The 25,307-nt window shown below is 41.4% G+C and overlaps 1 protein-coding gene across 7 annotated transcripts in view; it reads left to right on the top strand.

The window, feature by feature from the left end:
* SYNDIG1 (synapse differentiation inducing 1) overlaps positions 1 to 25,307 on the top strand; it is a 274,280-nt gene that overhangs the window by 197,048 nt on the left and 51,925 nt on the right. Inside the window, exon 5 of one of the 7 annotated variants that reach the window (XR_007515430.1) lies at positions 16,573 to 16,760. The exons of 3 other annotated variants lie outside the window; for them this stretch is intronic. Coding sequence is in view for 2 of the 4 variants with exons in the window: in XM_049869588.1 (XP_049725545.1) it covers positions 16,824 to 16,883 (60 nt within the window). In the remaining 2 variants the exon portion in view is untranslated. 3 more of the 7 variants (XR_007515429.1, XM_049869588.1, XM_049869589.1) reach the window with 3 other exon arrangements.

Raw genomic sequence — 25,307 nt, forward strand, 5'->3', positions numbered from 1 at the left:
GGATTTCAAGGACTTAGACTGGGAATGCTGCAACTGGGGAAAGGACTGGGGACAGAAAAACAGAAAAACTATATCCTGGAGGAGGAGGAACAGAAAGAGCTGTAAAGTCACACCCCTTTCTGGAGTGAACCCCAGGCCCCCAGTGCACTCCAAAGAATGAAGCTTAATCAGAAGATCAGAGAAAACCCCTCTCCCATACCCTACCACCATGTGAATAAGCCTCCAGTATAATAACCATGGACTTCAGCTAAAAAAAAAAAAATTTTTTTTTTTTTTTCAGCTAGGAGATCTGCAAGATATAGACTCCATCTAAGGAATAGTGCATACAGAAGCCCCAATGCCAAGAGGGAAGATGAAAATAAGGGTGCTAGAAGAATTTTAAACCTCTGGTACCTAAGGCTACAACAGTGATCAAATACACTCCATCCTCTGACCAAATTAACAAATCCTATTTATCTTAGTATCTACTGTCCTATACAACATGTTTATCTTTCAACAAATATTATTAGGCATGTCAAAAGTCAAGAAAAGACTGAGAGACAAAGCATTCATCAAAAACACTCAGATATGACTCAGATGTTGGAATTATCAGACAAGAAATTTTACACAACTATGATGTTAAAGGTTCTAATGGGAAAGGTAGACAACATCCATGAATAGATGAATAATGTTACTAGAGAACTGGAAACTATAAGAAATAAATGCTACAAACACACAGAAACAGAAATGAAGAATGCTTTTGGTGGGCTCATTGGTAGATTTGACCCGCTGAGGAAAAAATCAGTGAGCTTGAAGTAAAAATGTATTACCCAAACAGAAAGACAAAGAGAAAAAGGAATGATTAGAACTGTGGAACAATAGTGAATGGTATAACAAATATGTAATTAAAATAACAGAACAAATATTTGGAGAAATAATAACCAAGACCTTTACAATATTAGTGACAGACACCAAATCCCTACTTCAAGGGACTCAGAATTTAACATTTAAAAAACCTATACATATACTCAAACTGTAGAAAACCTAAAGCAAAGAGAAAATCTTGAAGATATCCACAGGAAAAAACACCTTACCTACAAAGAAACAAGAAAACAAATTACAGCAGACTTATCAGAAACCAAGCAACCAAGAAGGCAGTTAAACGCAATCTTTATTGAAAGAATTAAAAAAAAAAAAAGTCAACCTAAAAGCATATATCTACTGAAAGTATCCTTCAAAACCAAGCAGAAATAAAGGCTACTCAGACAAAACAAAACAAAATCTGAGGAAATTTATTGCCAGCAGACATGTCATGTAAGATATATTGAAATAGGGAAGCAGGGCCAAGATGGCCAGACACTTCCTGTGGTCCCTCTAACAACAAAGATCTGAAAAGACAAGTGAACTGGCAACCTGCAGGCTAGGATCGGCTGGCGCCAGCCATGAACCAACCAGTGGTGTTTGGAATGCATTTTTCACAATGGCAGAGACTGAGAGGTGAAGAGTCAACTCACACCTCCAGAATCAGCAGAAAGCAGCACTCAATCTGCAAAAGATAAGTACATGCGTCTAACCTACTGTGCAGATCAAAAAACACCCCTTTGGGAAAAAACTCTCTCCCATTTACCTGACCCCTCCCCACTCTGCACTGGGTCCTAAGCTAGCTTCAGTGACAGCCACACTTTGGGCCAGAAGTAGGACCCATTGCATGCTCTGAGCCATTCTTCCAGCCTTGGAGAGTGAACAAATGAACAAACACAGAAAAAATAATCTGCCAGCTCCCCTAAGCCAGGAACTCAGGGCAGAAACAGCTCCTTTGCCTAGGCGCAGGCATAAGGGGTCCATGGACTTTGAATGCATTTCACTGCTGTGTAAACCTGTGTGGGCCTATTTCAACAGCACAGGCCCTCATTAGCACAGTGTAACAGGATATATACCTGAAGTCTAACTTCAGCTGTTTCACTTATATGGCAGAAAAGTAGGTTCATGACGTTTGACACTGCTTTGCCTACTAAGCGGGGTCCTCACCTACTCACATCAGGGCGCTGAGAACTAGTGGCTCCACCCATGCCACCTAGCCACCCACTGCAGGGGTCCAAGGATAAGTGGTGCCTCCCAGTCATTAGATCCAACAGCATTGGGTGCCCATAGTCTGGTTGCAAAACCCACTCATCTAGGCACTCTAGGGAACAGGGACATGCTTTCCTCCCAGACACTTAGGGGCAGTTATCAACTCCCTGCCTTGCTCAGCACATGACCTGCTACTGTAGCCTGATACCCCTGCTCTTCTAAGACTGTAGGTGAGAGCCTCTACCACACACTGGATGACTGACTATCTAAACACCTGAGCTTAATCCATACAAGAAAAGTCAATGGACTCCTGGGCTCATATACCTAGTAACAGTTATAACCACCAGGTAACAGGAGGCTAGAGCTTCAAAGACTCCAATAATCAAATTAGCTCACTTGAACAGCCTATTTGGGCATATCAAAACAAAAAGCTAGGACACACTGAGCAAACATAAATAAATACAACTACTTTCTGCTGCCTCAGTGACAACCAAAAAAAACCATTGTCATTGAGTCGGTTCCGACTCATAGTGACCCTATAGGACAGAGTAGAACTGCCCAATAGGGTTTCCAAGGAGTGCCTGGTGGATTCTAACTGCCAACCTTCTGGTTAGCAGCTGTAGCTCTTAGCCACTACGCCACCAGGGTTTCCTCAGTGACAACAGTCAATATCAAGTTCTATAAAGAGGCAGACCATCATGCCTTCAGCAAGCTCCCAAAACAGAAAATGAAGACATCTTCCAGATGAAGAGAACTTCCTGTAATTACAAGAGTTAGAAAACAAAAGATTAATATACAGAACTCTTCAAGAGATCAGGCAAAACTCAGAACAGGCCAAGGAACACACCAAACAAAGCATGAGAGGAACAAAAGAAGATTAGAGAAGAGCATAATGACAAATTTAATACACTGCAAGAACCCATAGAGAGACAGCAAACAGAAATCCAGAAGATTAACAATAAAATTTCAGAATTAGACAACTCAATAGAAAGTTACCCGCACGTGTCTGTCAGTCTGTTGTACTGTGGGGGCTTGTGTGTTGCTGTGATGCTGGAAGCTATGCCACCAGTATTCAGATACCAGCAGGGTCACCCATGGAGGACAGGTTTCAGCTGAGCTTCCAGACTAAGACAGACTAGGAAGAGGGACCCGGCAGTCTGCTTCTGAAAAGCATTAGCCAGTGAAAACCTTATGAATAGCAGCAGAACATTGTCTGATATAGTGCTGGAAGATGAGCCCCCCAGGTTGGAAGATACTCAAAAGATGACTGGGGAAGAGCTGCCTCCTCAAAGTAGAGAGTCGACCTTAATGATGTGGATGGAGTAAAGCTTTCAGGACCTTCATTTATTGATGTGGCATGACTCAAAATGAGAAGAAACAGCTGAAAACATCCATTAATAATTGGAGCCTGGAATGTACGAAGTATGAATCTAGGAAAATTGGAAATCATCAAAATTGAAATGGAATGCATAAACTTTGATATCCTAGGCATTAGTGACCTGAAATGGACTGGTATTGGCCATTTTGAATCAGACAATCATATATAGTCTACTACGCTGGGAATGACAACTCGAAGAGGAATGGTGTCACATTCATTGTGAAAAAGAACGTTTCAAGATCTATCCTGAAGTGCAACGCTGTCAGTGATAGGATAATATCCATACCACTACAAGGAAGACCAGTTAATATGACTATTATTCAAATTTACATACCAACCACTAGGGCCAAAGATGAGGAAATAGAAGGTGTTTATCAGCTGCTGCAGTCTGAAATTGATCGAACATGCAATCAAGATGCATTGGTAATTACTGGCGATTGGAATGCGAAAGTTGGAAACAAAGAAGAAGGATCAGTAGTTGGAAAATATGGCCTTGGTGATAGAAACAATTCCGGAGATTGAATGATAGAGTTTTGCAAGACCAATGACTTCTTCATTGCAAATACCTTCTTTCACCAACATAAACGGCAACTATACACATGGACCTCGCTAGATGGGACACACAGAAATCAAATTGACTACATCTGTGGAAAGAGACGATGGTGAAGCTCAATATCATCAGTCAGAACAAGGCCAGGGGCCGACTGTGGAACAGACCAACAATTGCTCATATGCAAGCTCCAGAGTTTAGGAAACAACCTAATAGTTTATTTGGTTAGGTTGCTGAAGCATGGATTATGTGGTGGCCTACACTAAATCATGTTGAAGTACCAGACCTGCCTTGCCGTACTGTAGAAGAAAGTATCCAAAGGCTTAGGGAAATGGGCATGTTAGCATGAATTTATCAAGTTAGACCCACAGGCCAACACGTGGCCTGCCCAGAGAACACACCTTTTACCACAATGTTGAGGAACAAATTTGTGAAGGGAGCCCTAGCATGATTGAAGACTGCTGTGATTGCTATTTTATGTAAGTCAGATTTGACAGTGGGAACTCTCCTAACTGAATTAAGACACAAACTACACTGGGGCCGATTGGACCCCATGGTGGTATGGGCCAAGTGGCAGCACTCAATCAACAAAGACAAGGTGGGCATGTTACTTAATGGGCAGCAGAGTCAAAGCAGTAATCAGAATAGTGTGACTCATGGATTTATGGTGTTGGTTACTTAGTCGTGGTGTCCTTAGGAGTGAAATAGATGGGAATTCCGTTTACTTGATCTGTACAAGCAGAAGAATTCTAGGTCAAGTGAATGGCTGCCTAACTTGAATCACCAGAATAGATAGTGATGGCCCCTCAATCAATTCCCAGATGTGAGCAAGTTTACAGACTTACAACCCCTTGTATGAAGGGGAGGCGAGGTCCTCTTGAGGAACAACCTCACTACACCGCCAAAACTTTGTGCTGTTAATCTTTGTCCCAACCTTCCACAAAGGAATCTGCCACCTTTTACAAGAGTGACCATTCATTGGGGAAAAGGAAATATTCAGATTTGGGGGGGAATCACTGCATACTGGCTCTGAACTGACACTAATTCTGAGACCCAAAATGTCACTGTGGCCCACCAGTCATACTAGGGGCATATGGAGGGGTCAGGTTATTAATAGAGTCTTAGCTCATGTCTGTTTCACAGTAGATCCAGCGAGTCCTGGATCCCATCCTGTAGTGATTTCCACTGTTCAAGAATGCATAATTGGAGAGATATACTCAGCAACTGACATAACCCCCACATTGTGTCTCTGACAAGTGGAGTACTGACTCTTATGAAGTGGACTACTGACTCTTATGGTAGGAATAGGCATGTGGTAGCCATCAGAATTACCCCTTCCTAGGAAAATAGTAAACCAAAAGCAATACCACATTTCTAGAGGAATTGCAGAGATTATTCCCACCATCAAGGACTTGAAGGATGCAGGGGTGGTGATTCCCAATACATTCCCATTCAGCTGGCCTATTTGAGCTGTGCAAAAAACACCTGGGGGCAGAGCCAAGATGGCGGAATAGACACACGCTTCCTGCGAGCCCTCTTTACAATGAAGACCCAAAAAACAAGTGAAACGAGTATATTTATGACAAGCTAGGAGCCCTGAGCTTCAAACACAAGCTTAAAAAACAAACAGAGGGGCAGGGGAGGAAGAGACTGTTCGGAAGCGGAGAAGAGTTACTGGACCTGAGTCGCGAGGAGCCCTCAGGCACCATTACCGGAGCTGCAGCAGCGGGCTGGTACAAGCGTTCACCCGCAGTTTTCTCGGGGAGAAGCATCCAGCCACACAGCCTACGCACACCTCTGTAACCAGAGAAGAACGGTGCTCTCGGCAAAAGCTAAGTACTTCCATATATTTTAATGCGCCCCTCCACCGCCAAGCTGGTTTCAGCAGCTAAATTCCCTGGGCCTGAGATAGGCACTGTTGAGTGCCTAGAGCCATTCTCCCAGCCTTGGAGAAGGAAAAAATTTGCATTTGGGGGGAAAAAATAATTTACTTTCTACACTAACCGGGGGAGTTCAGGAAAGAAGTGGCTCTTGTCCAGGCATAAACGATCTGTGGATTTTGAGCACCTTTCCCCTCTGTCATGGACCTGTGTGGGCCTATTTCAGGAGCATAGGCCCTTGTTGGCAGACTCCAACTGTTTCAGCTGTGCAAGGAGAGGAGAGTGTTTGATGTTTCTCATTGCTTTGCCCATTAAACAGGGTCCTCACCTACCCACATCAGGGGCCTAAGGACTGGTAGCTGCACTCAGGTCACCCATCCTCCCGTGACAGGGGTCCAAAGATAACTGCTACCTCCCAGTCCTTACAACCAAAAACATTTGGTGCCCATGGTCCATCTGCAGAACTCACCCCCCTGCACGCTCTAGGGAACAGGGATGCGCTTTCCTCAGAGACACTCGGGGGTCAGTTCTCACCGCTGCCTTGTTCAGAGCATGACCCTTTGCTGCAAGCAGATACCAGTACTTAAACCAATCACCCCTGCCCCTCTAAGACTGTAGGACAGAGTCTGTACCACATACTTGATGATCAGCTACCTGGACACCTGAGCTGAATTCATACAAGAAAAGTAAATGGACTCCTAGACTGATATACTTGATAACAGCTCTAGCCATTTGGGGACAGGACATCAGAGCTCCAAAGGTGAAAATAATCAAGCTGGCTCACTCAAGCAATGCATCTGGGCATATCGAAACAAAACAAAGCAAGAAGCTATGACTCAGTAAGTAAACATAACCTAATACAATAACTTAGAGATGGCTCAGAGACAACAGTCAATTTCAAGAAACATAAAGAAACAGAACATGATCACCTCGACAAGCTCTCAAAACAAAGAATCCAGGGATCTTCTGATGAAAGTGCATTCCTGGAATTACCAGAGGCAGAATACAAAAGTTTAATATACCGAACCCTTCAAGACATCAGGAAGGAAATGAGGCAATACGCAGAACAAGCCAAGGAACACACAGATAAAGCAATTGAAGAAATTCGAAAGATTATTCAGCAACATAATGAAAAATTTAATAAACTGGAAAAATCCGTAGGCAGACAGCAATCAGAAACTCAGAAGATTAACAATAAAATTACAGTAGACCACTCAATAGAAAGTGAGAAGAGCAGAATTGAGCAAGTAGAAGCCAGAATTTCTGAACTCAAAGATAAATCACTTGGCACTAATATATTTGAAGAAAAATCAGATAAAAGAATTTTAAAAAAATGAAGAAACCTTAAGAATCATATAAGACTCTATCAAGAGAAATAACCTACAAGTGATTGGGGTACCAGAACAGAGAGGGATAACAGAAAATACAGAGAGAATTATTGAAGATTTGTTGGCAGAAAACTTCCCTGATATCGTGAAAGATGAGAGGATGTCTATCCAAGATGCTCATCCAACTCCACGTAAGGTATATGTTAAAAGAAAGTCTCCAAGACATATTATAATCAAACTTGCCAAAACCAAAGATAGAGAATTTTAAGAGCAGCTAGGGATAAACAAAAAGTCACCTACAAAGGAGAGCCAATAAGAATAAGCACGGACTACTCACCAAAAACCATGACGGCAAGAAGGCAATGGGATGACTTATTTAAAAAATTGAAGGAAAAAGATTGCCAGCCAAGAATCATATATCCAGCAAAACTGTCTCTTAAATATGAAGGTGATTTTAGGACATTTCCAGATAAACACAAGTTTAGGGAATTCACAAAAACCAAACCAAAACTACAAGAAATACTAAAGGGAATTCTTTGGTTAGAAAATCAATAATATCGGGTATCAACCCAAGATTAGAATACTGGGCAGAGCAACCAGAAGTCAAACCAGACAGGAAAATGAAAAAAAACAAAGTAAGATTACCAAAAAAAAAAAAAAAAAAGCTCCAAACAGGGCAACAGTGATGTTATTATACAAAAGAAGACAACATTAAAACAATAAAGAGGGACTAAGAAATGTAATCACAGACCTTCTGTATGTAGGAGAAGATACGGTGATACAAAGAAATAAAAGGTTTAAGTTTAGAAAGATAGGGGTAAATAATAAGGTAACCACAAAGGAGACAAACTATCCTGCTCAACAAAATAAAATACAAGAAAAAAAATACAGACTCAGCAGAAATAAAATCAACAACAAATATGAGGGAAGGAGAGTATATGAAGATAATCTACTCAGCACATAAAATAAAGTGGGAAAAAGAAACTGTCAACAACAAACAAAAAAAGACATCAAAATGATAGCACTAAATTCATGCCAATCCATAATTACGCTGAATGTAAGTGGACTAAATGCACCAATAAAGAGACAGAGAGTGGCAGAATGGATTAAAAAACACTATCTTTCTATATGCTGCCTACAAGAGACACACCTTAGACTTAGAAACACAAGCAAACTAAAACTCAAAGGATGGAAAAAATGTATATCAAGCAAACAACTAACAAAAAAGAGCAAGAGTGACAACATTAATTTCTGACAAAATAGACCTTAAAGTTAAGTCCATCATAAAGGATGAGGAAGGACACTATATAATGCTTAAAGGGACAATATATGGCGAAGATATAACCATATTAAATATTTATGCACTCAATGACAGGGCTGCATGACACATAAAACAAACTCTATCAGCATTGAAAAGTGAGATAGACAGCTCCACAATAAGAGTAGGAGACTTCGACACACCACTTTTGGTGAAGGACAGGACATCCAGAAAGAAGCTCAATAAAGAAACGGAAGATCTAAATGCCACAATCGACCAACTTGACCTCATAGACACATACAGAGCACTCCACCCAACAGCAACCAAGTATACTTTCTTTTCTAGTGCACATGGAACATTCTCTAGAATAGACCACATATTAGGTCATAAAGCAAGCCTTAGCAGAATCCAAAACATTGAAATATCACAAACCATATTCTTTAACCAGGAGACCATAACAGTGTAAATCAATAACAGGAAAAGTGGGGAAAAGAAATCAAACACTTGGAAACTGAACAATACCCTGCTCAAAAAATACTGTATTATAGAGGACATTAAAGATGGAATAAAGAAATTCATAGAATCTGATAGGTTCCTATCAGAACCTTTGGGACACAGTGAAAGCAGTGCTCCGAGCTCAATTTATATCAATAAGTGCACATATCCAAAAAGAAGAAAGGGTCAAAATCAAAGAATTACCCCTACAACTTGAACAAATAGAGAGCAACAAAAGAAACCCTCCGGCACCAGAAGAAAATAAATAATAAAAATTAGAGCTGAACTAAATGAAATAGAAAACAGAAAAACAATTGAAAGAACTAACAAGACCAAAAGCTGGTTCTTTGAAAAAAACAAAAAAAATTGATAAACCATTGGCCAAACTAACAAAGGAAAAATAGGAGAGGACAAATAACCTGTATAACAAATGAAATGGGCGATATTACAACAGAGCCAACTGAAATTAAAAGAATCATATCAGATTATTACCAAAAATTATACTCTAACAAATTTGAAAACCTAGAAGAAATGGATAAATTCCTAGAAATGCACTACCTACCGAAACTAACGCAAACAGAGGTTAACAAAAAAAAACACAACTAAAAGACCCATAACAAAAGATTGAAAAGGTAATAAAAAAAACTCCCCGCAAAAAAAGCTCCAGCTCCTATGGCTTCACTGCATAGTTCTACCAAACTTTCAGAGAACAGTTAAGACCACTACTACTAAAGGTATTTCAGAGGATAGAAAAGGACGGAATACTACCAAACTCATTCTATGAAGCCACCATATCCCTGATACCAAAACCAGGTAAAGACACCACGAGAAAAGAAAATTATAGACCTATATCCCTCATGAACGTAGATGCAAAAATCCTCAACAAAATTCTAGCCAATACAATTCAACAACATATCAAAAAAATAATTCACCATGAACAGGTGGGATTCATACCAGGTATGCAGGGATGGTTCAACATTAGAAAAACAATTAATGTAATCCATCACATAAATAAAACAAAAGACAAGAATCACATGATTTTATCAATTGATGCAGAAAAGTCATTTGAAAAAGTTCAGCACCCATTCATGAAAAAAACTCTCAGGAAAATAGGAATAGAAGGAAAATTCCTCAACATAATAAAGGGCATTTATACAAAGCCAACAGCCAACATATAACCCCATTCTAAATAGAGAAAGCCTGAAAGCATTCCCCTTGAGATCGGGAACCAGACAAGGATGCCCTTTCTTACCATTCTTATTCAATATTGTGCTGAAGGTCCTAACCAGAGCAGTTAGGCTAGACAAAGAAATGGAGGTCATCCAGATTGGCAAGGAAGAAGTAAAAGTATCTCTATTTGCAGATGACATGATCTTATACACAGAAAACCCTAAGGAATCCTCAAGAACACTACTGAAACTAATAGAAGAGTTCAACAGAGTATTGGGATACAAGATAAACATACAAAACTCAGTTGGATTCCTGTACACCAACAAAAAGAACATCGAAGAGGAAATCACCAAATCAATACCATTTATAGTAGCCCCCAAGAAGATAAAATACTTAGGAACAAACCTTACCAGAGATGTAAAAGACTTATACAAAGAAAAATACAATAAACTTCTGCAAGATACCAAAAGAGACCTACATAAATGGAAAAACATACCTTGCTCATGGATAGGAAGACTTAACATTATGAAAATGGCTATTCTACCAAAAACAATCCATACATTTAATGCATTTCCAGTCCAAATTCCAGTGACAGTCTTTAGTGATATGGAGAAACAAATCACCAACTTCATATGGAAGGCAAAGAGGCCCTGGATAAATAAAGCATTACTGAAAAAGAAGAACAAAGTGGGAGGCCTTACTCTACTTGATTTTAGAACCTATTATACCACCACAGTAGTCAAAACAGCCTGGTACTGGTACAACAACAGAAACATAGACCAATGGAACAGAATTGAGAATCCAGACATAAATTCATCCACATATGAGCAGTTGATATTTGACAAAGGCCCCAAAACAGTAAAATGGGGAAAAGACAGTCTTTTTAACAAATGGTGCTGGCATAACTGGATATCCATATGCAAAAAATGAAACAAGACCCATACCTCACTCCATGCACAAAAACAAACTCAAAATGGATCAAAGACCTAAATATAAAATCTAAAGTGATAAAGATCATGGAAGAATAAATAGGGACAACATCAGGAGCCCCAACACATGGTATAAACAGTATACAAAACATTACTAACAATGCAGAAGAAAAACTAGATAACTGGGAGCTCCTAAAAATCAAACACCTATGCTCATCCAAAGACTTCACCAAAAGAGTAAAAAGATTACCCACATACTGGGAAAAAGTTTTTAACTATGATATTTCCGATCTGCACCTGATCTTTAAAATCTACATGACACTGCAAAACCTCAACTGCAAAAAGGCAACCCAATTAAAAAATGGCCAAAAGATATGAACAGACACTTCACTAAAGAAGACATTCAGGTAGTTAACAGATACATGAGGAAATGCTCACGATCATTAACCATTAGAGAAATGCAAATCAAAACTACAATGAGTTTCCATCTCACTCCAGCAAGGCTGGCATTAATTCAAAAAACACAAAACAAATGTTGGAGAGGCTGTGGAGAGATTGGAACACTTCTACACTGCTGGTGGGAATGTCAAATGGTACAACCACTTTGGAAATCAAATCTGCACTTCCTTAAAAAGCTAGAAATAGAACTACCATACAATCCAGTAATCTCACTCCTTAGAATATATCCTAGAGAAAGTAGAACCTTTGCAGGAACAAATATGTGCACACCCATGTTCATTGCAGCACTGTTTACAATAGCAAAAGGATGGAAGCAACCAAGGTGCCCACCAATGGATGAATGGATAAATAAATTATGGTATATTCACACAATAGAATACTAAGCATCGATAAAGAACACTGCTGAATCCGTGAAACATTTCATAACATGGAGGAATCTGGAAGGCATTAAGCTGAGTGAAATTAGTCAGTTGCAAAAGGACAAATATTGTATGAAAGCACTATTATAAGAACTCAAGAAATAGTTTAAACAGAGAAGAAAGTATTCTTTGATGGTTATGAGAGGGTGGAGGGAGGGAGGGTGGGAGAGGGGTATTCACTAATTAGATAGTAGATAAGAACTACTTTAGGTGATGGGAAAGACAACACACCATACAGGTGAGGTCAGCACAACTGGACTAAATGAAAAGCAAAGAAGTTTCCTGAATAAACTGAATGCTTCAAAGGTGAGCATAGGAGGGGCTGGGGTTTGGGGACCATGGTTTCAGGAGACATCTAAGTCAATTGGCATAATAAAATCTATTAAGAAAACATTCTGCATCCCACTTTGGAGACAGGTGTCTGGGGTCTTAAATGCTAGGAAGCGGCCATCTAAGATGCATCAATTGGTCTCAACCCACCTGGATCAAAGGAGAAAGAAGAACACCAAGGACACAAGGTAATTATGAGCCCAAGACACAGAAAGGGCCACATAAACCAGAGATACATCAGCCTGAGACCAGAAGAGCTAGATGGTGCCCAGCTATAACCGATCAGTGCCCTGACAAGGAACGCAACAGAGAACCCATGCAGGAGCAGGAGAGCAGTGGGATGCAGACACCAAGTTCTCATAAAAAGACCAGACTTAATGGTCTGTCTGAGACTGGAAGGACCCCTGTGGTCATGGCTCCCAGACCTGTTGGCCCAAGACAGGAACCATTCCCAAAGCCAACTCTTCAGACAGGGATTTGACTGGACAGTGTGTTGGAGAGGGATGCTGGTGAAGAGTGAGCTTCTTGGATCAGGTGGACCTTGAGACCTTGGCATCTCCCCCCTGTAGGGGAGATGAGAGGGTAGAGGGGCTTGGAAGCTGGCAAAATGGACACAAAAAGAGAGTGGAGGGAGGGAGAGGGCTGTCTTATTAGGGGGAGAGCAATTGGGAGTATGTGGCAAGGTGTATATAAGTTTTTGTGTGAGAGACTGACTTGATTTGTAAACTTTCACTTAAGAAAAAAAAAGCACAATAAAATTTTTTTAAAAAGCTGGGTCTTGGAGAATGAAAGTGGATTATTGAAAACTTTACCAGGTGGTGACTACAATTACAGCTGCTGTTCCAGATGTAGCTTCATTGCTTGAGCAAATTAATACATCTCCTGGTACCTGGTGTGCAGCGACTGACCTGACTAATGCGTTTTTCTCCATACCTGTTTTGAAGGACCACCAGAAGCAGTTTGCCTTCAGCTGGCTGGGCCAGTGATACACCTTCGGTGTCTTACCTCAATGGCATATCAGCTCTGCAGCCCTATGTCATAATTTAGTCTGCCGGGACCTTGATTGCCTTTACTTTCCACAAGATGTCACACTGATTCATTACACTGAGGACAGGCTGATAGGACCTAGTAAGGAAGAAGTGTTAATGACTCCGGACTTATTGGTGAAACATTTTCATGCTAGGTGGTGGGAAATTAATCCAAAAAAATTCAGCTACCTTACAACCGTTGACTGCCCTTACAGGGAACACAACAACCCCTGAAGGAGCAGGAGAGCAGTGGGTTGCAGACCCCAAATTCTCACAAAAAGGCCAGACTTAATGGTCTGACTGAGACTTGAATGACCCTGGAGGTCATGGTCCCCAGCCAGACCTTCTGTTAGCCCAAGACAAGAACAATTCCTAAAGCTAACTCTTCAGGAAGGGATTGGACTGGACTATGGGATAGACAATGATACTAGTGAAGAATGAGCTTTTCGGATCAAGTAGACACATGAGACTATGTTGGTTATCTCCTGTCTGAAGGGGAGATGAGAGGGTAGAGAGGGTCAGAAGCTGGCCAAATGGACTTGAAAAGAAATAGAGGAGAGAAGGAGTGTGGTGTCTCATTAGGGGGAGAGCAATTAGGAGTATATAGCCAAGTGTTTATAAATTTTTGTAGGAGAGTCCGACTGGATTTGTAAACTTTCACTTAAAGCAAGATAAAAATTAAAAAAAAAAAAAAAAAAATTTCAGCCGCCTTCCATCTCAGTGAAATTTCTAGAAGTCCAATGTTGGGAGTATGTTGAGATTTTCTTTCTAAAGTGAAGGATGAATTATTGCCTCTGCTCCCTCCCACAGCTAAAAAGGAGGCACAATGCCTGTTGGGCCTCTTTGGATTTTGGAGGCAACATACCCCTCCTTTGGATGTGCTACTTTGGCCTATTTATCAAATGCCTTGAAAATCTGCTAGTTTTGAGTGAAGACCAGAAAAAGAGATGGCTTTGCAACAGACTAAGACTGCTGTGCAAACCACTCTGCCCCTTGGGCCATATAATCTGGCTGATCCAATGGTGCTCAAATTGTCAGTGGCTAATAGAGATGCTGCTTTTTTTTTTTTTGATAGAGATGCTGTTTGAAGTCCTTAGCAGGCCCCTATTGGTGAATCACAGCACAGAACCTTAGGATTTTGGAGCAAAGCCCTGCCATCCTCTGCAGATAACTGCTCTCCTTTTGAGAGTAGTTTGGCTTATTAGTAGGCCTTAGTAGAGACTGAATGCTTTACCATGAGATACCAAGTCACTATGGGACCTGAACTGCCCATCATGAACTGGGTATTGTCTGACCCACAGAGCCGTAAAGTTAGATGTGCACAGCAACACTCCATCATTAAATGGAAGTGGCATATATGAGATTGGGCCCAAGTAGGACCTGAAGGCACAAGTTGCATGAGGAAGTAACCCAAATGCCCACGGTCTCCACTCCTGTTACGTTACCTCCCATTTCCTAGTCTATACTTACGGCCTCATGGGAATTCCTTATGATCAGTTGACTGAGGAAGTTAAAACTCGTGCCTGGTTTATAGATGGTTCTGTGCAATATGCAGGCACCACTCGCAAGTGGGCAGTGGCAGTGCTACAGCCCCTTTCTGGGACCTCCCTGAAGGACAGTGGTGAAGGGAAATCCTCCCAATGGGCAGAAATTAGAGCAGTGCACCTGAATGTTCACTTTACTTGGAAGGAGAAATGGCCAGATGTGCGATAGTGTACTGATTCATGGGCTGTGGCCAATGGTTTGGCTGGATGGTCAGGGACTTGGAAGGAACATGATTGGAAAATTTGAGGCAAGTATTTATGGCAAAGAAGTATATGCATAGACTCTTCTGAATGAGACAAATAAGTGAAGGTATTTGTGTCTCATGTGAATGGTCACTAACGGGTGACCACAGCATAGGAGGATTTTAACAGCCAAGTGGATACCATGATACATTCTTTGGAAACAAGTCATCCTCTTTTCCCAACCACTCCCTTTATTGCCAAATGGACTCATGAACAAAGTGGCCATCGTGGCAGGAATGGAGGTTATGCATGGGTTCAGCCAAGTGAACTTCCACTCGCCAAGGCTACAGCCACTGCTGTGTACCCAATCTGTCAGCAGCAGAGAAGGCCGAGTCTCCAACATGGCACCATTCCTCAAAGTGATCATCCAGCAACCTGAGGCTGCGTATGCTTTATACCAGCATTCAGTATATGGTGGTGTTTTTTTTCCATAGCCAGGATTCATGGGTCCAGGAATCAAGGGGTGGAAATGGGAATGGCACCACTGACTATTACCCCTAGTGATCTATTGACAAAGCTTTGCTTCCCGTCCCCACAACCATGTGCTCCACAGGTCTCCTTCCTAGTTCCAAAGGGAGGGATGCTCCCACATGGAGACACATCACTGATTCCATTCAATTGGAAGTTAAGAACGCCACCTGGCCACTTTGGGCTTCTTACACCTCTGGACCAAAAGGCAAAGAAGGAAGTTACAATATTGGCTGGTGTGATTGATCCTGATTACCCAGAAGAAATTGGATTGAAATTACATAATGGAAGTAAAGAAGAGTATGTCTGGAATGCAGGAGATCCCTTAGGGTGTCTCTTACCAGTACCATGCCCAAGATCAAAGTCAATGGAAAACTCCAGCAACCCAATCCAACAGGACTGCTAATGGCCCTGACCCTTTAGGAATGAAGGTTTGGGTTATCCCATCACGCAAAGAACTACAGCCAGATGACATGCTTGCTGAAGGTAAAGGGAATACGAAATGGGTGGTAGAAGAAGGTAGTTGTAAATACTAGCTACAACCATGTGACCAGTTACATAAATTAAGACTGTAATTGTTATGAGTATTTCTGCCTTGTGTATATATGTGTGCATCGAATATTTTAATTTTCTTCATTTATAAAATATAAGATGTAAACAAGGCTAGTGTGTTTTCAGTTGGATGAGTGTTGTATCGTGTTAGGTGTAAGTATGACTTTATAATTGTCTTCATTCAGAGATATGCATGGCTTAAGGAGCTGTGTACAGCTGCCAGGTTGACCAGGGGTGGATTGTGATTGTTAAAATTGTGTATCAACTTGGCTGGGCTGTGATCCTCAGTGGTTTGGCAGTTAAAATGTAGTTTGGCAGTTGTATAGTGGTATAATCACCTCAATAATGAGATCTGATATAATGTGATCACCTCTGTGATGGGATCTGCTGTGAGTTGCCAATCAGTTGAAAGAAAGTTTCCTTGAGGGGTGTGGACTGCATCCAATATAGGTGGGCTTTCCTGCAAGGCTTGCTGACTTTTGCTCACTCTAGATCCTGCAGCTGGCTCCTGTTCATCCAACCTCTGATTTTTGAGACTTGAGCTCGCAACTTGCCACTGATCTTGGGATTCGTCAGCCTCCACAGTCTGGATCTTGGTTTCGACAGCCACTGCAGCCACATCAGCTGGGAGAAGCCTCCAGCCCACCTCATGAACTTCGAACTTTCCAGCCTCTACAGCTGTGTGAGCCATTTCTTTGATATAAATCTGTCTTTTTTTTTCCTCTCTCTCTCTCTACATATAGATGCTTCGCTGGCTTTTCTTCTCTAGAGAACCCAGCCTAAGACATCACCTAAGCCTATAAACACCACCATTGACTGCCAGCCTCCAATTCAGCATTTCTTCTTCTTGAAAAAATTTACCAAAACTTTTATTTTTGAAGAAAGGCAAGATTTTTATATTGCTGAAGAACATTATTAGTTTATTAGGAATATACTTGGAAGGACTTCAGAAGCACAACCTCAAGGCACAAGTCTGCTTAGGCCTCTGGGCATTAAGATGTCTCGCCTGGAAACGGACAAGTTGTAAAAACTGCAGAAAATGGCCCAATGATTCCTCTAGCCTGTATAGTACCTCTGTTGGTAAATACATGGGAAATCATACCCTTTGAAGCCAGTCTTATTTTCAGTGAGCATTTGAAGAGTTGTAATAAAGTAAAGTTCTTTGTCTGTTTCTATTCTCTACCATCACCTGGCAGCATATATGAGGGTAAGTCAAAAAGTATTGCTACAAAATCGTAGATATTTTTGATATTTTTATTTAATAAAATCATATCTTATTAAACAAAAATATCAAAATGTGAAGCTATTATTTCATGATATATCTTCCATCTAGGTCTATATACTTCTAAAAGTGGTGTTTCCATCTCTTTAACCTTCCCTGGAAGAATTCTGTCTTCTGTGTACACCATGTCAAAATGGCAGTTTTGGCATCCTCGAGGAACTCAAATAGTATTACTTTTAAATGTCCTCTGACTTTTGGTAACAAAAAAAAAGTCTGAAGGGGCAAGATCAGGGCTTCAAGGTGGTTGAGGTAGGGTTTCCCAATGAAGTTCTCATAGAACAGCCCTTGCTACTTTCAAAGGATGAGCAGGTGCATTATCGTGATGGAAAAAACTCTCTTGGCACAACTTTCCTGGCCTTTATCTCACAAAAGCAGTTTTCAATTTTCTTAAAACTTCTTCATAATAAGCCCCTGTGATCGTCCTGTGTCTTTTGGGAAAATCTATCAAGATTACCCCTTTGGAATCCCCCCCCCAAAAATTGTCATAACCTTCTGAGCAGTCTTCCCTCTCTTGGCTCATTTTTGAGGTCTTCCCTACCTTCCTTAAAACACTTGATGCATCTAAAATCTGTTGTTTTATGTAGGGTAGCATTCCCATAAACTTGTTGCAAAGCTTCAATGATTTGGGAAGATGTCCACCTTAGTTTTGTTAAAAATTTGATGCTAGCCCTGACCTCAAAATCATTTTTTTTTCCATTGCACAAAAAGTATCCCTTTTTTTTCTGAAGGTACTCTAATGAGACTAAGACAAGTGTATCACTGATAGAACTTGTCTGTAACCATCCACTGATCACAGAGACACATTTAAACATGTTTTGTTTGGAATAAACCTGTGCATGTATGAACTGGAACCATAGTAGCAATATTTTTTGACCTACCCTTGTGTATGTATATTTTTTCTTTTTCTTTTTTTTAAATAACAGGCTTGCTATGTTGATGATTTCTAAAGCCTAGATTTCTGGAAGTTGCACCAACTGGGACTCTCAAAAATTATGGACAAAAGGCCCTGTCCATGTCCTTCGGGTCTTATCCTTGTCCTATCTTCAGACTGGGGTCCTCAGACTGGATCAGTATGGTTCTTCTTTTTCCAAATGTATCACTGTTGGAGTTGGGGTTGTTGGCCATGGAGAGGGTGTGGGCAGTGAGGAGCTTGGAAAACCTCTCCAGTCATGTGGAATCTCTTGCTGCTTGGATTCAGTACCTAATTTAATTAGGACCCCATGAAAATATGCAGAAGATTGTTAACAGCCTGAAAGCTGGTAGAATCATTTCAATGAGGTAGAAATCTGCCACCAAAGCACATGTTCCACCTACTATTCTTTGTGGGGAGCACCAGGTAAGAATGGATCCAGTCATCTGGCCTCTACCGGGTGGGCAGGTGAAGGAGCAGGAAGCTGCCTTACCTTTTAGATACTCGTAAGTGTCTGAGGGAAAGAGGGATCAACAGCAGTGACTTTATAAGGAAACAGTTTTCCTAATGCTGAGAGGACTCAGGTATAGAGGAGCCACACGGGTTTCTGGAGGGAGTTCTCACAAACTGGAATAGATTTGTGAGAAGCCAAAACAAAACTCAGAACAAACTGTGGCGTTTTATGAAGGCCCTTGAGGATACGGTCATTGCTTATGTGTAGCTGCTTATGTTTTTTTGTGGTCCATAACGTTACCATTGGCCTCCACAACACAAAATCATCGTTCCCATCTTTTCCATGTTTCTCTGTGTTCTCTTCTGCTTGCCCCTCAGGAAAATCAGAAGCAATGTATAAATTTTGTCTAGTGTGAACATAGCTTGGTTTGGTGGCAAGTGTACCACATTATGTATATTGGTGAGGAGAAATGCCAGAGGCTGTCTCCTGCTGGTCAGAGTTCTTGTACACATCCAGAGTGCCCTCATCCACTTATCTGGGTGGATTTTACAGTTCTGAGTGCAATGTGGGACTGCAGCCCTATGCTGTCCACAGTCCACCGGTGCTGACCACTCCCAAGCTCTTCTGCCTGTGTCAGCATCCCACACTGTTGGTGACCACCTTTTCTCTGTTATCATCCCTTGGCATTCTCCTGGCACCCCAACCCTAAACACATGTTCCAGCAGCCTGAATCTCCGATATTTCAGCTCCTCAGGCCCCCAGACCTTCAATGGCCTCAGTCTTTTGCATGTTCCCTCTTCTGGAATGCCCCTCTTTCCTTCACTGCCTAGCTGGGTCTCCTAAGATGTTGAGACTCAACTTAGACTATACCTCTTGCAGAAAAACTTCCTAATCCACCCCTTCCTCATCTGATTTAGGTTTTCCATCAAGTCACCTGCTCCCATGGTGGTCTGCAAGTACCTCTCTTGGGGATCCTACACACAAAGGGTAGCTATGCTTTCCTGCTTTGGGCTCCCGGGCCAGACTGGTCCTTGCCTGTCTGGTGTCTCCATTTCCTAGCCCTGCAGCTGGTACAGAGTTGGCACTCAGTAAGTGATGGGTTGAGAGATGGAAGGATGAGTTCTGGCTGGCAATTTTATCAGTTATAAAGAAAAAAAAGTGATATTATTTCATACTTTCTGGTAGAACAAGATGCCTAAAAGTCTAGAAAAAAAGTGCATTTTGATAAAAGTAAAAATTAAATTTTGAATCTGACAATCATATAGTCTACTATGCTGGGAATGACAACTTAAAGAGGAATGGTGTTGCATTCATCGTCAAAAAGAACATTTCAAAATCTATCCTGAAGTACAATGCTGTCAGTGATAGGATAATATCCATATGCCTACAAGGAAGACCAGTTAAAACGACTATTATTCAAATTTACACACCAACCACTACGGCCAAAAGATGAAGAAATAGAAGATTTTTATGAGTTGCTGCAGTCTGAAATTGATTGAACATGCAATCAAGATGCATTGATAATTACTGGTGATTGGAATGCGAAAGTTGGAAACAAAAAAGAAGGATCGGTAGTTGGAAAATATGACCTTGGTGATAGAAAAATGCCAGCGATGGGATGGTAGAATTTTGCAAGACCAACAACTTCTTCATTGCAAATACTTTCTTTCACCAACATATACACCAACTACACACATGGACCTCGCCAGATGCAACACACAGAAATCAAATTGACTACATCTGTGGAAAGAGACGATGGAAAAGCTCAATTTCATCAGCCAGAACAAGGCCAGCGACCGATGCTGGAACAGACTATCAATTGCTCATATGCAAGTTCAAGCTGAAACTGAAGAAAACCAGAGCAAGTCCACAAGACCCAAAATATGACCTTGAGTATATCCCCCCTGAATTTAGAGACCATCTGAAGAACAGATTTGAGGCATTGAACACTAGTGACCAAAGACCAGACAAGTTGTGGAATGACATCAAGGACATCATACATGAAGAAAGCAAAAGGTCATTGAAAAAGACAGGAAAGAAAGAAAAGACCAAGATGGATGTCAGAGGAGACTCTGAAACTTGCTCTTGAGCATCGAGCAGCTAAAGCAAAAGGAAGAATTGATGAAGTAAAAGAACGGAACAGGAGATTTCGAAGGGCCTCTCGAGAAGACAAAGTAAAGTATTATAATGACATGTGCAAAGAGCTGGAGATGGAAAACCAAAAGGGAAGAACACGCTGGGCATTTCTCAAGCTGAAAGAACTGAAGAAAAAATTCAAGCCTCGAGTTGTAATAGTGAAGGATTCTATGGGGAAAATATTAAACGATGCAGGAAGCATCAAAAGAAGATGGAAGGAATACACAGAGTCATTATATCAAAAAGAACTAGTAGATGTTCAACCATTTCAAGAGGTAGCATGTGATCAGGAACTGATGGTACTGGAGGAAGAAGTCCAAGCTGCTCTGAAGGCACTGGCGAAAAACAAGGCTCCAGGAATTGATGGAATATCAATTGAGATGTTTCAACAAACAGATGCAGCACTGGAGGTGCTCACTCGTCTATGCCAAGAAATATGGAAGACAGCTTCCTGGCCAACTGACTGGAAGAGATCCATATTTATGCCTATTCCTAAGAAAGGTGATCCAACCGAATGTGGAAATTATAGAATATCATTAATATCACAAACAAGCAAAATTTTGCTGAAGATCATTCAAAAATGGCTGCAGAAGTATATTGACAGGGAAGCCAGAAATTCAGGCCAGTTTCAGAAGAGGTTGTGGAACCAGGGATATCATTGCTGATGTCAGATGGATCCTGGCTGAAAGCAGAGAATACCAGAAGGATGTTTACCTGTGTTTTATTGACTATGCAAAGGCATTAGACTATGTGGATCATAACAAATTATGGATAACTTTGCAAAGAATGGGAATTCCAGAACACTTAATTGTGCTCATGAAGAACCTTTACATAGATCAAGAAGCAGTTGTTCGGACAGAACAAGGGGATACTGATTGGTTTAAAGTCAGGAAAGGTATGAGCCGGGGTTGTATTCTTTCACCATACCTATTCAATCCATATGCTGAGCAAATAATAAGAGAAGCTTGGCTGCATGAAGAAGAACAGGGCAACAGGACTGAAGAAAGACTCATTAACAACCTGTGTTATGCAGATGACACAACCTTCCTTGCTGAAAGTGAAAAGGACTTGTAGCACTTACCAATGAAGATCAAAGACCACAGCCTTCAGTATGGATTGCACCTCAACATAAAGAAAACAAAAATCCTCACAACTGGACTAATAAGCAACATCATTATAAATGGAGAAAAGATTGAAGTTGTCAAGGATTTCATTTTACTTGGATCCACAATCAACAGCCATGGAAGCAGCAGTCAAGAAATCAAGTGATGCATTGCATTGGGTAAATCTGCTGCAAAGGACCTCTTTAAAGGGTTGAAGAGCAAAGATGTCACCTTGAAGACGAAGGTGTGCCTGACCCAAGCCATGGTGTTTTCAATCGCATCATATCCTTGTGAAAGCTGGACATGAATAAGGACGACTGAAGAAGAATTGACACCTTTGAATTGTGGTGTTGGTGAAGAATATTGACTATACCATGGACTGCCAAAATACCAAACAAATCTGTCTTGGAAGAAGTACGACCAGAACGCTCCTTGGAAGCGAGGATGGCGAGAGTACGTCTTACATACTTTGGACATGTTGTCAGGAGGGATCGGTCCCTGAAGAAGTACATCATGGTTGGCAAAGTACAGGGTCAGCAGAAAAGAGGAAGACCCTCAACAAGGTGGATTGACACAGTGGCTGCAACAATGAGCTCAAGCATAACAACTATTTTAAGGATAGTTGCAGTACCAGGCAGTGCTTCGTTCTGTTGTGCATAGGGTTGCTTTGAGTCGGAACCGACTCGATGGCACTTAACAACAACAACAACAGTAGAACAAGTTCCTTAAAAGTCTATAAAAAAAGGTGCATTTTGACAAAAGTAAAAATTAAATTTCAGATTGTCAGTGAGGCTTTGAGTAAGACCAGTTTGCTCTGCTTTCCACATTTCACAAATGAGTAAAGAGCGGCTGGTAAATGGCAGAGCCAAGTCTGGACCCAGGCAGTGTGAGGACGGGAGTGCATGGCTGCATCTGGTTTACCTGGTGCCTGGTACAGTCCTTAGCACCTAGCATGGGACCAAGTCACAGGGAGCACGGAATTAAGCATGGGTCAGTATTGACTAAGTGTCAGAGAAGTAACAGTCCAGGGAAATACACTTTCCAGATAAATTTGTTAAGCCCCTTAAGTTTCCCCGCTTTTAATCCTACATGAAATTGCAAAATTACAATAAGACTTTTCCTTCTTTACTGAGAACAGTGCTCCAACCAACAGCATCAGCATCACCTGGAAGCTTGTTAGAAATGCAGATTCTCGGGCTCCACCCCAGAACTGCTGATTCAGAAACCCTGGGGGTGTGCCCAGCAAACTTTGCTCTAACACATACTGCAAAGGGTTTTGGTGTGCCTCAAAGGTGAGACAACTGGATTAACATATACTTCTCCTGATGAGCCCAGTGTCCATGTGAAGGTGTGGTTCAGAGTTAGCACCAGGGTGTGTGAGGAAGGCTGTGTGCACGGTGCCTACCAAAGGTCTCTGTGCTGTGCCATCATCACAGGTGCTGCTGCCTGCATTTGTCCTCTCTCATCACCACTTGACACTGTCAGATCCACCCTCTGTAAGTTCACCAGTATGCATACTGGCCTGCTGCTCCTTTAATTATCAGAGGAACACATGGACATAAGTTTCTGCTTTTTCATTCATTGCCTTTTAAAATCACATGAGTCATGCATTCCCATAGTAAAAAGCAGGAAAAGGAGAATGGAGAAAGGGCAAAATGTGAAACTCCCTCTCCATGCCCCTTCCTCAAAGCCCTCCCTCTGAGGGGCCACTGTTTTCCATGCCTTTATAAACATGCGGACGTGTAGTTTTGACATTTTGATTTACAAGTGAAAGAGGATCAAATGCGTGGTAACTTGCTTTTTCACATAATAGAAATACTTTGATATCGGTACTTTTAGATCAGGATCAATGTTTTTAATGGTTTTGTAGCATTACATAATAAGAATGTGCAGTAATCTATCATTTCCTTACAAATGGACATAGAAGTTGTTTTCAATTTCTTTTCCTTTGAAAGTATATGAACAAATGAAAGTCCACTGGATCAGAGATTAAACCAAAGCTGAACCAGTTGCATTTAAGTCGGTTCTGACTCATAGCAAGCATGTAGGACAGAGTAGATCTGCCCCTTAGGGTGTCCGAGGCTGTAATCTTTAGGGAAGCAGACTGCCACCATCTTTCTCCTGTGGACAGGCTGGTGGGGTCGAACCATCAGTCAGGCACTTAACCGCTGCTCCACCAGGGCTCTTAATCAGAGATTATGCACATTTAAATTTACTTCTTTTTGTTAGCTGCTGTCAAGTTGTTCCCAGACTCATGGGAACCACATGCACAGCAGAATGAAACACTGCCTGGTCTTGCCCTGTTCCCATGGTTGGTTGTTGTGATCCATAGGGTTTTCATTGGCTGATTTTCTTAGCTATTATCAAATTGTCCTCCAAAGTCTGTCCCAATTTCATTCCTGTGGGTGCACTGTTCAAATTTCTTCAATCTGATAGGTAAAAGTAGAGATCATACTGCCTTTCAATTTAGATTTCATTGTATATTGTGATGTCAAATATCTTTGCATGTTAGACTTTTTACTGTTTTTATTATTTCTTCTGCAAATTGCTAGTTTATACCCTTTACCTATTTGTATTAGGCTTTCTATATTTTGTTGATTTGTAGGAACTCTTTGTTGTTGTAGGTGCTGTTGAGTAGCATGTATATAGGTGATTGAAATCACCATGGCTTTGGTCAGGTGCACCTTAGTACTTAAAGTGACATCTTTGCTTTTAACACTTTAAAAAGGTTTTTTGCAACAAATTTGCCCAATGCAATACATCGTTCGATTTTTTTGACTACTGCTTCCATGGGTATTGATTGTGGATCCAAGTGAAATGAAATCCTTGGCAATCTTTATATTATAGAAATTAGCCATTTGTCTGCTGGGTTATCACAAACACCTTCCCCTGGTAGACTTCTTGTTTGTCAGCGGTGGTATTTGCTGTACAGAGAAGTTATGGAATCACTTTTGTTTTCTTGGAAGGAAGCTAAGAACACACCAGTCCCAAGTCTATAGCCAATGTGAGCCGTCTGCTTAGTGTCCCACATAGCAGAAGTTGAGGCTGGTACTCACTGTCTTTCAGACTCCATCTGGATGAGCAGCAGGAGTCTGACCCAGCCTAGGGTCACCCTGGACTCAATACAAGCAGGCTGTGTGGCTCCTGCATTTCAGCCCTCCTCCCCACCCCCACCCCCCTCCCCGGAACATGCTGGGTCCAGGGCAGACAACTCAGAAAGCTGACACAAACTTCTACCTGCCCCTTTTGCTGCTAGCGTGGAGCCCTCCAAGTCTTGTGGAGAAAAGGCAGTCAAGACTCCCCCCACCTACCCACCCAACAGCCCCACCCTAAAGAGTGCTG

This window comes from Elephas maximus, chromosome 25, assembly GCF_024166365.1.
Source record: "Elephas maximus indicus isolate mEleMax1 chromosome 25, mEleMax1 primary haplotype, whole genome shotgun sequence".
Taxonomy (NCBI): domain Eukaryota; kingdom Metazoa; phylum Chordata; class Mammalia; order Proboscidea; family Elephantidae; genus Elephas; species Elephas maximus.